The 16,965-nt window shown below is 50.9% G+C and overlaps 1 protein-coding gene across 1 annotated transcript in view; it reads right to left on the bottom strand.

Moving 5' to 3' along the window:
* The window catches only part of LOC124462565 (short transient receptor potential channel 4-like), a 12,380-nt gene extending 140 nt beyond the window's left edge, over positions 1-12,240 (bottom strand). Inside the window, exons 1-10 of the mRNA XM_047014175.1 lie at positions 11,910-12,240; positions 11,018-11,242; positions 10,327-10,545; positions 6,370-6,510; positions 6,079-6,255; positions 5,680-5,880; positions 1,317-1,653; positions 1,019-1,158; positions 360-560; positions 51-180 (exon numbers count right to left, since the gene is read on the bottom strand). Of these exons, the coding sequence (XP_046870131.1) occupies positions 51-180; positions 360-560; positions 1,019-1,158; positions 1,317-1,653; positions 5,680-5,880; positions 6,079-6,255; positions 6,370-6,510; positions 10,327-10,545; positions 11,018-11,176 (1,705 nt within the window). The 5' untranslated portion in view covers positions 11,177-11,242; positions 11,910-12,240. The remainder of the gene's footprint in view (positions 1-50; positions 181-359; positions 561-1,018; positions 1,159-1,316; positions 1,654-5,679; positions 5,881-6,078; positions 6,256-6,369; positions 6,511-10,326; positions 10,546-11,017; positions 11,243-11,909) is intronic.
* Positions 12,241-16,965: the final 4,725 nt, after the last annotated feature.

Below are 16,965 nucleotides of genomic sequence, written 5' to 3'. Positions count from 1 at the left end.
AAACCATAATAATTCAGAGTTCACGCACACACACGAACACACACACACACACACGTACGTAGAGAAGGCGTTGTTCTGCTTCTCGCAGCGTATGCCTTTGCAGTGTTTGGGTTCGTCTTTGGCGTCGGTTTCGTAGTAGAAGTACAGCTGGTTCAGACCGTTGGCAAAGGCCAGCAGAACCTGGAGCCGAACCAGGAAGCACAAGACACCTGCTCACCTGGTCTGTGGATGTTTGTGTAAGGCTTGGTGTAGCGTGGGTATACGTGTGTGTCAGACAGTAGATTACAAGAAACATAAGGATGTTCAGCAGCATGTGTGTGTGTGTGTGACTGCATATGTGTGTGTGTGTGAGTGTGTACCAGGCAGTAGATGAAGAGGAACTTGAGGATGTCCAGCAGCATGCGTCCCAGGGAGATCTGAAGGGGCCCCAGGTGAGAGTTGGCCGTGAACAGGGAGATGAGCCGCAGTGAGCTGAAGATGTTGGCGATGGCGAACACGGCCTCCGCCACCAGGGTGGGGTGCCACATCTCCCAACGGCACCGGGGCTTTGAGTCGTGGTACTGGGGGAGGGATGGGCGAGGTGGGGGGAGAGAGAGAGAGGGAGGGAGGGAGGGAGGGAGGGAGGGAGGGAGGGAGGGAGGGAGGGAGGGAGGGAGGGAGGGAGGGAGGGAGGGAGGGAGGGAGGGAGGGAGGGAGGGGGAAAAGAAGAGAGGCAGATAGAGAGAGAGGGGGGGAGGGGGGAGAGGTGGGGGAGAGGGGGGGGGGGCGATGGGGAGAGGGGAGAAGAAAAAAAGAGAGGCAGATACAGAGAGAGGAGGGAGAGAAGATAAAGAAGTTGGAGATGTGGAAAAGGAAAGAGAGACAGAAAGAGTGAAAAAGAAAACCAGAGGCACACCTAACAACATTAGACTGAGGGGCTTGGTAGTTGTCGCGTCAGGGTTTTTTCCGGAAGCTAAGATGGTTGAGCTGGTGTGAGGTTGGTTCGTCGGTGGCGTGGCTGATGGGCTTGGTTGCTTACCTTGGTGTAAGCGATGATCTTGAGGGAGATGGTTGCCAGGTAAAGGGAGTTCATGACAAAGTCCATGAGGTTCCACCAGTCGTGGATGTAGTCCTGAAACCCTCCGTCCCACATCTGTTTGATCTCAGTCCAGATGAAACCTGAACAAACACACACACATCAATACAGAATCCTGGATTCAACTCGTCCAGCGTCTGTTCTTCATCTTCAAGAGACACACACACACACACACACTGCTGGACATCCTCTTCATCTACCGCCTGTCACACACACACACACACACACACACACCCCTCACCCAGCACCCAGGGCAGGATCATCCACTCCACGGCGGTGGGGGCAGGGCCCTGCTTCTCTGGTTCCGTGGTGACGATGTGCTGGGAGGCGAGGAGGAGGAGGAAGAGGAAGGTGAGGTAGGAGGCGGTGTGGCAGATGAACTTGATGAAGGGCTTGCGGATAAACAGGCCGGAGCGGCTCTTGGGCACCAGGAGGTAGCACAGGGAGAAGACGGGGAACAGGAGGCCGATGAAGACGCAGGTGAGGAACTTGCCCGCCCAGTGGCGCCTCCTCCAGCCAGGGAACTCGTCGTACCAGCGGGACGCCAGCAGCTGCTGACAGTTAGGCTGGGCCACAAACTGGAGGAGGAGGAGAAGGAGAGGGGGGCGGGCGAGATAAAGGGAAAGATGATTAGGGTGGCGAGGCAAGCGCAAGGATCATGGAGAAGAAGGGAGGAGAGAGAGAGAGAGACAGTGAGACAAAGAGAGAGAGAGAGAGAGAGAGAGAGAGAGAGAGAGAGAGAGAGAGAGAGAGAGAGAGAGAGAGAGAGAGAGAGAGAGAGAGAACGCTGGACCATACCATTGGCTGAATAGTACTTGGATCGTACCATTCTGCTGCCCTGGAGGCCATTTGACAGCTTCATTTAAACAGAAGTGGGGGTCACGGGCCGTAATTCAACCTGATATCATTACACATTATGGGGTGGAATGAGGATTGAACTTGATGGGATTAGACTGGATCCTGCTGCAGATGATTCAGAGCCATCATGTGGAAAGCATTAAGTATTCTCATCTCCCTGCCAGTCTGGTACCTAGGGCATGTGGTTGTTGCGGTCATAGATCAATAAAAACACTCTATTTAATGCTAACCAGACAGGCCAGACCTAAGAAGCTCTAAGCTCGGTTTTACCGGTTCGGTGAAAAAGAAAGAAAAAGGCTAGTTTTTTTGTTGGGAAAATTGAAGATGTAACACAGTTATCCTGTATAAGATTGATTCTGTGTTCAGCATTCCGTGTGTGTAGAGAGAGGCCTACCCCCAGATCTGAACTTTGGGTAACATGAGGCATATGTAAACAAGGTGACCTGGGCTGACCACTCTCTCTTACTGGAAAGGCCATAAAAGATGTCTGGCCTTATCTGTGTTGGCTGAATCACGTGGTCAAGCTTACAGGGGTCAAAAGGCACACACACGCACACACTCAAACATGCACGCACACACGCGCACCAGGTCTACACAAGGAGCCAATGAAGAAGAGCCATGGAGCATTTGCATGCCTTTGTCTTAACCAATGACTGTAAAGAGCGCTTGAGCTTAAATAGATAGCTAGCACAACATGCTAAAAGACAAACTTTGTATTGCGATCAGACTTTGTCTCCTTGCTGGCAAGCATTAAAGTATCGTACTTTTTTGAATCCGACAACTCTTTTTTTCCTTCGTCAAAACTCTCCAACAGTTTGTTTTGCAGCCAACCTGGCGACCCTGCAGACAGACGTGGCAACTCTGTCGTTGGGGGGGAGGGGGGGGTAGGGTGTCACAGAGCAACACTTCAGAGAGGGGACTCAACACCAGGCGCCCGACAGTTACCATGGGAACCTGGCGGACGTGGGGGATCTCTGCGGACGGCAACAGAGGCCTCCCTGACGACACGCGCTCCGGATATAGAACCCACGCGGGCAGGGGCAGGAAACCCTAGTCCTGCATGTTTGAGATGAATGGGTCGTTATCAAACTCTGTGGAAGCCGGGGTAATGACCATTCATTTGAAACAGGTGTGCTGGAGCAGGGAAACGAGCAAACGAGCTGGAGCAGACGATTTTGTCGCTTCAGACAAGTTTCCTGCTGAGGTGTAAGGCTGACGACCAGTCAGGTGAGAGATGGTCACAGAGGTAGACTAGAAGGTGTTTGTACCTCACACGAGGGCGTCCGTTAGACCCGTGCGAGACGATTCCCGAAGAACGCACTCCCGCCGCCGCGACCCATGTAGAAGCAAACGGAGGCAATCGCCCATCAAACGCGCCGCCGCGCGCAAACGACGACAGCCTCTAAAGTGGGACCGTCTCAGGGAGCGCATTAGCTGCCACTCGCCTCCCACGCTGGATGGAAGCGGCGAGCGATTTGTACGTTTGGCTCCGCAGAACCGGCGAGGCTGTGAAGACGCTTCCCCGGGGACGGCTGTCGTCTTTAAGGGCACTCGCACAGCTGGAGCACACACACACACAGACGGCGCGCACATGCTCGCCAACAAATCCACAGGGTAAACTCGCACACGCTGTAAACACATATGCATTAGAGAGACACACACACACACAGTGCAGCCTCTCATCTCAGCAAGGGCACAGCAGGCACACAAACAAACACAGACATCACACACACACATACGAGTTTATATCACATTCAGGGGACCCCTGGTGGAGCACACACATTCACAGGTTGGCAGAGTCATTGTTTCAGATCAGTGGGCTGTTAAATGAGTCCCACTCTATAGGCAACTAGTGGGCGGGGACTGTGAAGGGTCAGCGCCTTCACAGGGGAGTCAAGGCAACATCCATGGAGCCTGTCGCTCATCCACAACATTGATATTCAAGCCCTGAGAGAGGGAGAGAGGGAGAGAGGGAGAGAGAGAGAGAGAGAGAGAGAGAGAGAGAGAGAGACATTGATATTCAAGTCCTGTTTCTCAAGTGTTTATCTGGTGGCTGTCTTCTTATTTTTCATTTTTTTTGCCTATCTCCCGGTGAAACCTTCGCATGAGACGGGAGCTGATACCATCAGCGACCCGAGAGAGAGAGAGAGAGGCAGAGAGAGAGAACGCTTTAAAATGACAATCCAAGAGAGAGCCGATACCATCAGCCACCAGCAAACACAGCCAGAGCAGAATAATCGCTCAGCCCCTTTTTTCAACAAAAACAATTGACCACTTAATCCTTTTGGCATCCCACGAGAGGGGCGACTCCACTCCCCTGCAACCCCCTCCACTCCAGCCTCCTCGCCCCCTCATTCACCCCCCCCCCTCATCCACCCCCTTGAACACTTCCCGCTCCAAAGTTCCACCGGGAAGAACAAACAGGAGGTCTTCAGAACGCCCCACTGTCTCTCCTGAGTGGAGAGGCTGGCAGGGGGAGGCCGGGGGGGGGGAGGCTGGGTGGGGAGGCTGGCGGTGGAGAGGGTGGGGGGGGACGCTGGCGGGGAGGAGGCTGGCGGGGGGTGGCTGGCAGGGGGAGGCTGGGGGGGAGGCTGGGGGGGAGGCTGGGGGGGAGGCTGGGGGGGGGAGGCTGGCAGGGGGAGGCTGGGGGGGAGGCTGGGGGGGAGGCTGGGGGGGGGAGGCTGGGGGGGAGGCTGGCAGGGGGAGGCTGGGGGGGGAGGCTGGCAGGGGGAGGCTGGGGGGGAGGCTGGGGGGGAGGCTGGCAGGGGGAGGCTGGGGGGGGGAGGCTGGCAGGGGGAGGCTGGGGGGGGAGGCTGGGGGGGAGGCTGGGGGGGGGAGGCTGGGGGGGGCCTTCCTCCACTGCAGAGGCCCTGACGGCCTCCCTCCCTCCCCTCACCCGCCTGCCCTCGCTCTCCTCAGTGCTGCTAATTACAGTGTCTTTCACTGTCAAGCACACAGAGTTTTTCTCTTTGCAGGGGAGGAGAAAATGATGTGGATGGAAGAGAGTGATTCGGTCATGAGAGAGAGAGAGAGAGAGAGAGAGAGAGAGAGAGAGAGAGAGAGAGAGAGAGACTTCTCACGCTGGCTGGATTGGCATGTCAGACAGGTAGGCGAAGAGACAGGCAGCTAGCCAGACACATACACATACACACACACACACAGACAGGCTAGTAGGGGCCCTAGCAATGATTAGGAGTCTATACTCTTCATCTCTTGATAGGGATGACTGGGCGGGCTGCTTCCCTACCATGAGATAGTGCTTTCAATCACAGGGACAGCAGGATCAATGGGTGCTATCGACGGACAGACCGGGAATTAATACACGCCTGTGGGATAATTCAATCCAGATAAGACCCCAGGGAAACGGCACTGGGAGAGAGCACGAGTAGGAGAGAGAGAGAGAGGCAGAGAGAGAGAGAGAGAGAGAGAGAGAGAGAGAGAGAGAGAGAGAGAGAGGCAGAGAGAGAGAGATGCAGAGAGAGAGAGAAAGAGAGACAGAGAGAGAGAGAGGAGTAGGAGAAGGAGAGGGAGGTACAAACACCTTCTAGTCTACCTCTGTGACCATCTCTCACCTGACTGGTCATCAGCCTTACACCTCAGCAGGAAACTTCTGAAGCGCACACCCACACAAACACACACACACACACACATTCCCCTACGCACATGCACCCAAAATACATCCACACACGCGCACACACGCCTAGACGCCCACACACACACAGCCGTCGGGGGCCTCTGAGTCCCACCTCCTTCTGGTGGTACTTGATGGCCAGTTTGAGGCGAGCCAGATCGTTGGTGCTCTCGTCCTCCAGCAGGTTGGTGTCGTCGCGGAAGTTGAGGATCATCTCCAGCTCCCGGGAGCTCCTCGTCTGGTCCAGCAGGTCCTTGGCAAACTGCTTGCACTGCTGGGACAGCTCCTCGTACTCCGACTTGAACTCGTTCTCCACCTGGCCGGGAGGGGGGGAAGGGGGGAGGGACAGGAGGAGGATCAGGAGACAGTGGCATGTCACCCTGTCACATGACACGACACTGAGACGAGCGCTGGCTTGACCCTCCTCCCCCCCCCCCGGACGCCCTCATCGACCATCTGACCTTTCTCCCAGGCGCCCCCACCCGCGACCTCTGAATGACCCCCCCCCTCTGACCTTGCTGAGCTCCTCCAGCTCCCAGCTGAGGCGGAAGGCGGTGAGGAAGGGGTCCTCGCTGGACAGGGCGATGAGCGAGGGGCTGGAGAGGGCCCGGTAGATGTTGAGGCGAGAGCGGGAGTGGCGGAGACTGTCCACGTCCGAGTTGGACACACATTCCACGCAGTTACACCTCACCTGGAACACACACACACGCAGTTACACCTCACCTGGAACACACACACGCAGTTACACCTCACTGATGACTGACCCTCCTGAATGACCCTCCTGACTGACCCTCCTGTCGCTCACCTCGTGAGGCTGTGGCACGGACACGCCCTTCTGCACCAGCAGCTTGATGATCTCGTAGTTGTTGGTGTGGGCCGCCAGGATGATGGGCGTGATGTCCGGGGTGAAGTCGGAGAACTGCTTGTCCAATAGGATGGGAGGAACCTGGAAGGAGGGAGGGACCCTCACAGTCAGGCACCTGTCATCGACTGGTCATTGGCTGGTTTTGGCTGTCACTCCCAGGGTCTACGTTCCGCTGGGATGTGTGTGTGTCCTGTGTTATCACATCGACTCAATCCTGTTCCAATTAATTTCATTTCAGTTCTGTTAAATGTAATTCAGTTCCATTCCGTGGTATTCTCTTTTTGGTAGAAAAGTGGATTTATTGAAAGGGGAGTGATTCATCTGATGAAGCATTCACTGACTAGATCACTGACACTGGCTGCACCTGTGGCACAGAGGAAGAAACGCAGTTTCTGATTGGCTCCCAGTAGGACCTGATTTTTGATTGGCTCCAGGGGGACGTCTGAACACTGAGCCTTCAAACTTAGCTGCCTGGATGGGTTTAGTAATTGAGAGGCCAGAGCCCACCAATCAAACGGAAGATAGATTTGACAGGTAGGGGAGCATTCACCAATCAAAACAGGCGAGGTGTCAACTTGTTTCTCAGTCTGTCACACTGACATACAAAGCCTGTCTCAATCACTGTTATCTTGTGTCATTCCGAGTCATTTCTTTTTTACAATTCCTTCTTCAGATACATCATCAACCCTCTCCATCTTCTCCTCCCTCCTCCCACCTCCCTCCTCCCTCCTCCCTCTCCTTGTCATTCAGTGGACTGGTAATACAAATCTCTCTGCCCTCTCTACTGCTAATTAAACTCCTTTAATCTGATTCTGCTGGGGAAGAGAAGGAGGAGCACATCACATGGGCAAGGAGAGAAGAAGGCAGAGAAAGAGTGAGAGAAAAAGAAGAGGATGGAGAAGCGATTATCTCTGCGCCATTAAAGGGCTGGCAGCAGAACCAAATGAAGGGGTGTTCGTTGGGGGGCGGGAATAGGTACACAGCTGCAACAGAGATTAAGAGCTTAGTTCGAAACTTGTACCAGAAAAAAAAACTAAAGAGGAAAGGATATTCAAATTATTTTCTTCTTTTTTTTCCGGTGTCAACACAACCATCTTGTGTACTGTGTATTATACACTGCGGTGTTCTGACGTTGCACGGCAAACCACGTGACAACTGCCATCAGTCGCTACGACGCGACGTTGAATACACAACAAAAAGAGAGTTGAGCGAGCTTGATTTGAACCCCCCAGTGTCAACTGGACCCACTGAATCACACTCCAAAGACCTTCAAGGACAGTGTAATCAAACGCATCCTGAACCGATTTTTCATTCGGCTCGTTATAATCACAACTCTTTTCCACAGACGTTCCACCCACGGAGGCACACCGTCGCTGACCCCCCGTCTTATCTCGACTAGAACGCGTGAAGACCTCCGCGTTCAGGTGCGTCCTCTAATCAGCCGCGTTCCGGCGTGTGGGAGGGAGGGAGGGGGCGGGGGGGGGGGGGGGGGGGAGGGAGGGAGGGCACATCAAAATGCCATGGTCTCAAAGTGCCGCCGCTCTTGCACAGGCACGGACGCAGAGCAGCATGATTGAAGACACGCGGCGTGCCGTGGAAAAAGCTGAGAAATGAAATTGGGGCCCACTCGCCCATGTAATGTTTATTCATTGTGTTACTCATAGAGACAGGGACAGTCACTCTCCGTACTTTGATTCTACACTCCTGTTGCCTCTGCTGTGTCAGGGCCTGAATGGGGTTGTGTTTTGCATAGTATAGAAGGATCATTCACAGCCACACAGGGTGCTAGGTTCTGTATCTGTTCTGTAAAGAAACGAGTGCAACAGGTTCCCTCTACTGTGGTGCTGTATTGTGTTCTCCGACCATGTCCCTGAAGATCTACAGTCTAGTAGATTTGGGATCCGAGCCAAACTTAGCACATAACAGCTCCAGTAATTAGCTGGTTTATGGAATGAAACAGGTTAGTCCTCCCAAGGGGTTGGAGTAAAAAAACAAAACACTTCACAGATAGCCATCCACGAATAGAACTCATCTGGTTTCATTCGCCTCTGGACTGAAGACGGGAGCCAGGAAACCTTTCAAGACTGTTCTGGAAACGACCCAGAAGCAGCCTGCAGGAAAACAAGACCGATAGACGCAATACCAAGCAGGTCCCCTAAATGAATCTCAGCTGATACACTATCTGGGGACCAAACAGGAGCGATAGATGAGATTTGTTTTTCCCAGACAGCCTTTTACTTAAACAGATGTGCAAGTGTCCCTCTGCGAGACGAAGGGGCCACCATCTCTGGGATCTCTTTAGCGCTCGGGGACACTGTGGCCTGGGGGGGGGCCGGTTCGGTCCACTGGGTCAACGAGGGGAAGAGAAAATGTGGCTGTTGATAAATGCCGGCGTCTTTGTGGGGGCGCGGGCGAACGAGCGGGGAGCGCATCAGGCTGCCTTCCGAGCATCTAACCTGTTAAACAACCCTATTTGCTCTTCTTTTTGTGCTTTAGTCTCTCTCCCCCCATCTCCATCTCCCCTCTCCCTCCCTCTCTCTCTCCCTATCTCTCTCTCTCCCTCTCACTGTGGGTGGCCAGAAGAGGCCCGAGCCTAATCAGCACGCAAAAGCACGACTCACTTATCATCCGAGGAAGAAAAGCGTTCCCAAATGACTCACTGTTTCCTTTCTCCCCATTTACCGAAGGCTCTTTCTGAAGATCTCACAAAGCGTAAGGAGCTGCGTGTGACTGTCCCTGCGCGTGCGTGCGTACATGTGAATGACATACGATGGCAGATGTGCGTGCGTCTGCCTGCGTGTGCCTATGCAAGTAGTGTGCATTCGCATGCGTGTGTGCACACGTGTGTGCATCAGAGCGAGAGAGCGAGAGAGCGAGAAAGAGAGAGAGAAAGACAGCAGCAACTAGAACAAACACCTGGCCCCAGACAGGCAGACGGCCTAGCCTCATCACCTCTGGGGGGAATGAGCCATCGCCTCATTTGCATATTGTATGACTAGACTGCGTGAATTGTGAATTCATTAAACCCTGAGAGGAACACAGTCGGGCCAGAAAGAGGAACCCAATGTAGTGTTCTCACACCAAACAAAGGTTCCACCTGCCAGCGAATGGAAATCTGGTCTCAGATCTCGTGTGCTCCAAACAGTGCTGTGAGACACTGACGATATCACAGGCTAATCCTTACAAGCATCGCCTGCCAGGGTTATCCTGCAGGTGTGACACTTGTTGCTGCGGAGCTTGGAGTAAAGTCAGCTCAAAGCAAACCCTTGTGACTGCCTTCCAAAAACGACCGGCCGTTTGGCTAGTTACACAGCCGGAAAGCAAGCGATGCTGCTGTGTTATGAGAATGGCATCATCCTGTGATTGTGTTGTTATTGATCTTTTTGGTCAACTGCTGACTGTTTCTTGGCTCTAACCACTGAATTCTTATTTGCATGTTTTTTTTGGATAAAAGTGTCTGCTGAATGAGGAAAACTGTCAATTCTCAAATACAGGTGGCTGGTATTACGCCTCAGGGCTGGCTTGTTTGCTGACACACACACGGTCCCCGGACGGAGCCTTCTAGAAAATCTCAGCCAGTGATCCAGCTCGTCTCAGGATGATCCGACACAGCAACATCCCAAACTACCCCGGGGTTCAGATGGCTGAGCGGTTAAGGAATAGGGCTATTCATCAGAAGGTTGCCGGTTCGATTCCCGGCTGTCCCCAAGGACGTTGTGTCCTTAGGCAAGGCACTTCACCCTACTTGCCTCGGGGGAGAATATCCCTGTACTTACTGTAAGTCGCTCTGGATAAGAGCGTCTACTAAATGACTAAATGTAAATGTACCCTCCACCCGTCCCTCCCCTGACCTCCCGTCCTCCACCCCCCCCGCCTCACCCCCCCGACCCCTCGTACCTGCATCCCGCCGCTGGGCTTCTTGTGGTTGAGCAGCAGCTCCACGGCTCCCACCACCTCCTTGCGGATGGCGTGCAGCAGGGCGTCGCCCACGTACACGTTGAAGCCCAGCAGCAGCTCTATGATCTCCAGGTTCTCGTTCTCGATGGCAATCAGCAGGGCCGTGCGCCCCAGGGGGTCGATGCAGTTGATGTTGATCTTGAAGTAGATCTCCGCCTCCTGGGGGAGAACAAGCCAGAGGACAGCGGGGGGTGTTTAGTCGCCGCGTCACCGTCAACTCACTGTCGCGTCGTCCTCCCACCCCCCTGTACGCCCCCCGCGGCCACGCCGCCGATGTGGGCGTCCGTCTGTTTCTCCATCGCTTCGTCCCATCTCTCTTCATGGATCGCACGCCCGGCCGGCGCTAGTCTGAGAGTGCAGCAATTCCATTTAATCCTATTTCAGCCATCACCTCCATGATCGTCTATCCATTCTGCCATCCTGTCCATCGAGCCGTTCACGTATCCATCCTGTGGCCCCCGATTTTCCGCAACCCGTCCATCCATGCCCCTGTACTTCCCCAGGGGCTGTTGGGAGCTACATAGCACCAAAGAATCCAACTCATCCATCATCTCCATCCTCATCAGTCCATTCATCCTTTCATCCATCTATCCCTCCCACTCATTCACCCCCATGCATCCGTCCCCTTTACCTCCAGGGCCTGCTTGACACTGCTGTAGTCCCCCTTCTCCACCGCTCCCAGGTAGGTCTTCTCCAGAGGAGACAGCTCCGACTCGGACCGTACGATCCTCAGAGGGATGCGGTCGCGGTACGTGGAGCTGTCGGTCCGCCGGTAGTACAGCTGAGACATGGTTCCCTCTGCCTTCCTTGTGCTCGGTTACTGTTGCCGCCGCCGCCCTAGGCCATCTTACTCAGGCTGTGGGGGAAGGTGGATACAGACAGGAAACAAGTACGTATAAAGTGGGTTTTTGAATAGGCTAAAAGGATCATAACACGCCTATTAGGATCAATTTCCTTGTTGGATAATTTGACGTAATCCGAGGCACAGCCCACCCTTGTAACTCAATACCTCGACTATGTGCTGGGATCCACTGGAGAATATCCGATGTCAATTAACTAACATGCATAATACCACCCTAGCCTACTGCGCAGCATTCGTGTTTGCATTTGAACAGTCTCCTCAGGGACTATTGACTAACTTTAAAACCAGTGAAGTCATGTAATAGGTCATAGATGGCACACATGAGACTGACAAATACCTGGAGCACACTAGGTAGGTAGAGCGAGATTTTGGAACCAACAACCCGGTTCCAGGGCTCAACCCTTGCATGTACTCCTAAATGTAGGCTATAACACAGGACTGCGGGAGGATTCGACTGGAAAAAACTATGAATATCCTATTTAGGCTATATTTAATTTAGAATAAGTGATGGGATAAGATGCCAAAATTCGTGTTTTAAAGTAGGCTAATCATATGTTTCCTTTTACGACGATATCAAGTTAATTACCCTGACAAAAAAAAACATTTCAGGCTCACAAAATGTGTTCAATTCACAGAATCATGTAGGAAATTGATTACAAACCTTGTGATTGTTGATTTGTCTGTTGCAAATTGGCAACATTGACTCTAAAGACGGTTGGACTATCCTCAAAATATCGGCGCGAGGAGAACTCAACAGATTCTCCAAAAGTAGGCTATTCGAAGTAAATGTCGAGTAAAAACATTAAAAACACTGGGGGGAAACCGCTATTTTTTCACAAATGTACGTTTAGTCTATATGTACAAATAGCGTAGAAATCCAAAACGTGATCTTCAGAAAGCAGCTCACATAATTTGATGTCAGTTTGTAAATACACCGAATACACTAACTGACTTTATCAGACGGAAACTCAATTATGAGCAGCTGTCTAGGTCTTCCTCATTTGGTAGAGGGCATTCCAAAACTACGTATGACGGCAATTAAAAGGTTGAGTCTTGGGCTGTTATCAGTGATAATGCGGAGAGGTTGCAGCGGGAAAGGAACGCGTTGTAGCATATAGGGTGGTCAATAAAGATAAGTCCGTCTTTTCTTCGTCCAAGCTAGTCCACCTGTTGGGGAGATGAGAGGGAAGAGGAGCACCGCTTGTCATAAAGGATGAAGCACCACTCTCATGCGCTCTTGAGCGGTGCCTAGAAGCACTGCAAAGACGTCGTGCGCATTGAAATACGCGCACAAAAACATAGGCTTCACACACGTTTTCAGGCTGAAGAAGCAAAAGATAAACAGTCATCCATTCGAAAAAGGACACAGTGAAGTTATCTTTGAGTCATTTAAGATGATGTACAAGGCTACATTACTCGAAGGAAGTATTTTTATGTTTGTAATGGCCACTCATGCAAAATGGAATCAAATGAATTTGATTAGCCTATAAGTGTCCATAATTTAGAACAATGTGTCTTAAATGTTGCGCTTGTGACATCGACTGGATGGACCTTGCACAGTGATTAATAATGTTGTTGTCAGATAATTACGTAATCACCCCTAAATTGATTTACAAGGAACAGGTGCACTTCACCACGAAATGTTTAATCATAAAGCTATTACATGAGATTCAAAGCGAAGTCATTAATCATCAACGTTAAGTCTTTCTCTTCCACAGTCTGAGCTCTCTCTCTCTTCCTGTCTGTCCATATCTTTATTTGTCCATTTCTCTTTCTTCATTTCGTTTTCTTTTCCCTGTCCAAAGCTCGCAGAGATGATGGAGTTAGAAAGGCAGTCGGGGGAGGGGGGGTGACATTGCTGCAGAGGCGGGAGGGCTGGATATTTCCGTCTCTTCCCTCCTCTTTTCTTACCTCTGCTGAGTAGCACTTGATGAAATGCGCAGAAAAACTAATGGGGCTTTCTGCCACAGACAGAGACAGACGCACGCGTACGCACGCACACACGGACAGGTCCTTGTCTTGTAGCATCTATAACCTCAATTTGATGCAGTCGTGTTTGCCACCCACTCTATTTTAACAACCAACTGGTAGTCAAACAGACAGACACACAAGGGCAGCCACACACACACAGAAACACACACACACACAGAAAGTATGACACAACCCTCTCTTGATCTCCCTACTCCGAATGTGTACACACAGAATTCACACAAACCATTTTCCATATAATTAAACATACAGATCCCTGCATTCTAGTGCTTAGGCTATATTTGGTTCAGATGTGCTAAAAGTAATCTAATCTGGAACTGGTAATTTGCCCAATACCTCCCCAAGGAAATCAATAACACATATGGCAAACTATGTGAATCACAGTCCTTGTAATGTATTCGTTACAAGAGAGTTTAATCTCAATGACGTACACGTGGAGGGGGGGGGGGGGGGTGTAGGGGGATTTGTGGTACTCTTATCTCCTGTCAAGGCCCTACCTCTGAGCTATACATATACCTTGTATGGCTTGACATCTAGCAGTAATCCAAAAACTAAAATAGCTTTCACTGTATAAAGGTCTGCTCCTCTGGTCTGTATGACTGACATATTAGAAAAACCTTGCCAAAAAGAATCCCCCAAAGGAAGGCTTTTCTGCCATACATGGGCGTTTAGGGGGAATGACAATCAGCTGTTAAGCTACATACAGTGCCTTTGGGTTCTGGAGTGGAAGAGAATGTGGTTCCTTTAATTAGATACAGAACAACAAATAACAAATAAGTTGTACAAAGTGCAAAAAAAAACTGAGATATTTTGTGACACTTCTGCTATCCTTCCAAGTCCATTTTCGACCCCCAAATTCCAATTAGCCATAAACGTTATTATTCTTCATGAATTTTAATTGGTCAGTTGACTGGTCAGGTATTGATGTAGTCGATTGATCAGCAGCAGTTTTATTTATATTTGGCCGTTTGTGTTCCCTTGGTAATCAATTTAATTGCTGATTGCTCCAATATTTCACTCACTTCACCTTGTCTGTTGGAAAGGAGTAATCAAAAAGAATTAATTCTGCAGCTGTTTCAGTTCTCACACACTGTAGATATGAGACTCGACAAATCTCCGACTACTACGCCGTTGACAGTCGCACTCTCTCCCCCCCTCATGCACACACACACACACACACAATATCACAGCCTCAGGTTAATCCAAGTCAGGCCCAATGCTCGACAGCCACATCCGTTTATTCTCTGAAGAGACTACCTTCAGTCAGTACTCACCTCCCCAATTTCAGTTGCAGCTATATCTTTGGAAACGCAGCACTTCTGCTCACCTTCCTTTCACCCCCCTCCCCTTCCCACCCGGTCATGAGAAAGAAACTCAAATTCCTCCTCTCACACTCCCTGCACCAGCATCACAAACTCCAATGTGCATTGCAGACATTTACATTACATTTAGTCATTTAGCAGACGCTCTTATCCAGAGCGACTAACAGTAAGTACAGGGACATTCCCCCCGAGGCAAGTAGGGTCTTGGGCCTTGCCCAAGAACCCAACGTCATTTTGCACAGCGGGGAATCAATCCGGCAACCTTCTGATTACTAACCCGATTCCCTAACCGCTCAACCACCTTACTCCTTGCACTTGTAGCATTGGCAAATTGGCCCTCGCACAGTGAGGAATGATTCTGTTGTTGACAGATAATCCCCCTCTCTCTGACTATTGTCATCGGTGGGCGTTACATTGTATTCTGCCCCCAAGGCTCCTGCTGTTCTTTAAGGTCAGTCTAAGTCGTTGGAAATGGCAGCCAATCTCCTACTGCGAGAGTCTGTGTAATTAGAATTGATCCCTCTCCGTCCTCCTCTGTAGAGAGGCAGAGAAGCAGACAGGCATAGACTGCAGACAGGCAGAGAAGCAGACAGGCAAAGAAGCAGACAGGCAGAGAAGCAGACAGGCAGAGAAGCAGACAGGCATAGACTGCAGACAGGCAGAGAAGCAGACATGCAGAGAGGCAGACAGGCAGAGAAGCAGACAGGCAAAGAAGCAGACAGGCAGAGAAGCAGTCAGGCAGAGAAGCAGACAGGCAGAGAAGCAGACAGGCAGAGGCTGATGCAGTGCCTGTCCTCCAGTCAGATGTTTGACTTGCCGTGACAAATTCCCGTTGGTCACAGAATCAACATAGAAATGAATGCTTACTGTAATAGTGAGTGAAACTGCAATAACATTGCAAAGAGCCTAGGGTTGCCACTTGATTGACAGAGCTTATTAAGTAATCACTGGAATTCATTCATAAAACATTTCTGTCTACAGAACTATTGTTTTCATGTATTTCAAGTTCCGTGAACCATAGAGATTGTTTAGTAACCACGTAAATTGCAAAATGATTCGATCAAAATTCACTGGGCTTCTCGTCACATCCCCTGGCTTCCAAACGTCCGTGACCACCTCCAAAAGGATCTGCTTTCACCGGCTATGCCACAAAAAAAAGTGGTAGTACAATAGCGTGGGTGGGCGGTATTTCTGTTGAGAAGTGAGATGAACCAATTACACCCGGGTAGACATATCCATGTTTATTTCCTCTAACCGAATGACTCATCTTGATATCTCGTATCAGAGAATCACGAATGCAGGGAAACTTTGTTGTGCTTTTTAATAATGACACGCCGTGATTTTAGCAAGCAGCTATCTGGGAGATTAGTCATAAGTTAAAAATATCTAAAGGAATGTTCCTACACTGTTAATAAAGGCAAGATAGAACATATTATCAACTTCACATCAGTAAACACTATAGTTGTCGACAGAGACTCTGGTAAGACACTGCTTTGGCAAACTAGAGACCTCAGAGTCTCTTTCAGTGATGCATCTTTCTCCCTGTGACATCAGTCTGTTGTCCTAGCCTCATCCCGCCTCCATGACACATCTACCACAATGCAATTCCCCCCCCTCCCCCCCCCCCCACTGGGCAGAATGTTGCCTGGAGACCCCAGACCTGTAATCATCTCCCTCTGGGTCTTGAAGGATAAGTTCAAAACCGAGGTGAACGCTGGTAGGAGAAAATCTCCATTCTGGGAATTGAAGTCGTTTGAAGCCAATATGTAAAGGGTGTCAGTCACACATTACTGTAAGAGGGTCAAGGGAGAGGGGTTGAGGCCAGTGTACAAATGTGTACATAGAGGGGATGTGGGAGAGCAGGTGGGAGAAAAGAAAAGGGAAATCAAGGTTACAGACAGGCTTCACCTCTTGGAGCTGTTAGAGCTGTCATAACATGTCAGAAAAGAGAGAGAGAGAAAGAGAAAGAGAGAGAGAGAGAGAACGAGTGAGTGAGAAGCTTATCGGGGAAAAGAAAAAAAAAGGGGGGGGAAATAACTGTTAGGTCTGGCAATGCCTCTTGTTGCCAAGGCTACAGTTCCCTAGAAAGACAGCTTGGTGAGGGTGTGTGTGTGATGACAGAGGTTCTGCTCAGTAGAATAATGTGCTGGTGTCTGGCCTGCAGGGACTAGATGGAGAACCAGGTGTCGACCTAGATTGACCCCTCCATCAGGGGGGGGCGGCCGGAACGATGCTGCCCAGCAGAGTAACTCTTTTCCTGGGCATGCAGTTCCCGAACAATGCCCTGGAACCACGCCGACGTTGAAATAGATGTGACAATGTGTGAAGGTGTTGACAGGTCGGGTGGATGTGTGTTGTGGATGTTTACGAGTGGGAACTACATTTGCCACATAATTGTGTGGGTGT

Source organism: Hypomesus transpacificus, unplaced genomic scaffold (genome assembly GCF_021917145.1).
Source record: "Hypomesus transpacificus isolate Combined female unplaced genomic scaffold, fHypTra1 scaffold_226, whole genome shotgun sequence".
Classification (NCBI taxonomy): domain Eukaryota; kingdom Metazoa; phylum Chordata; class Actinopteri; order Osmeriformes; family Osmeridae; genus Hypomesus; species Hypomesus transpacificus.
This window is presented reverse-complemented; position numbering and strand designations above follow the sequence as displayed.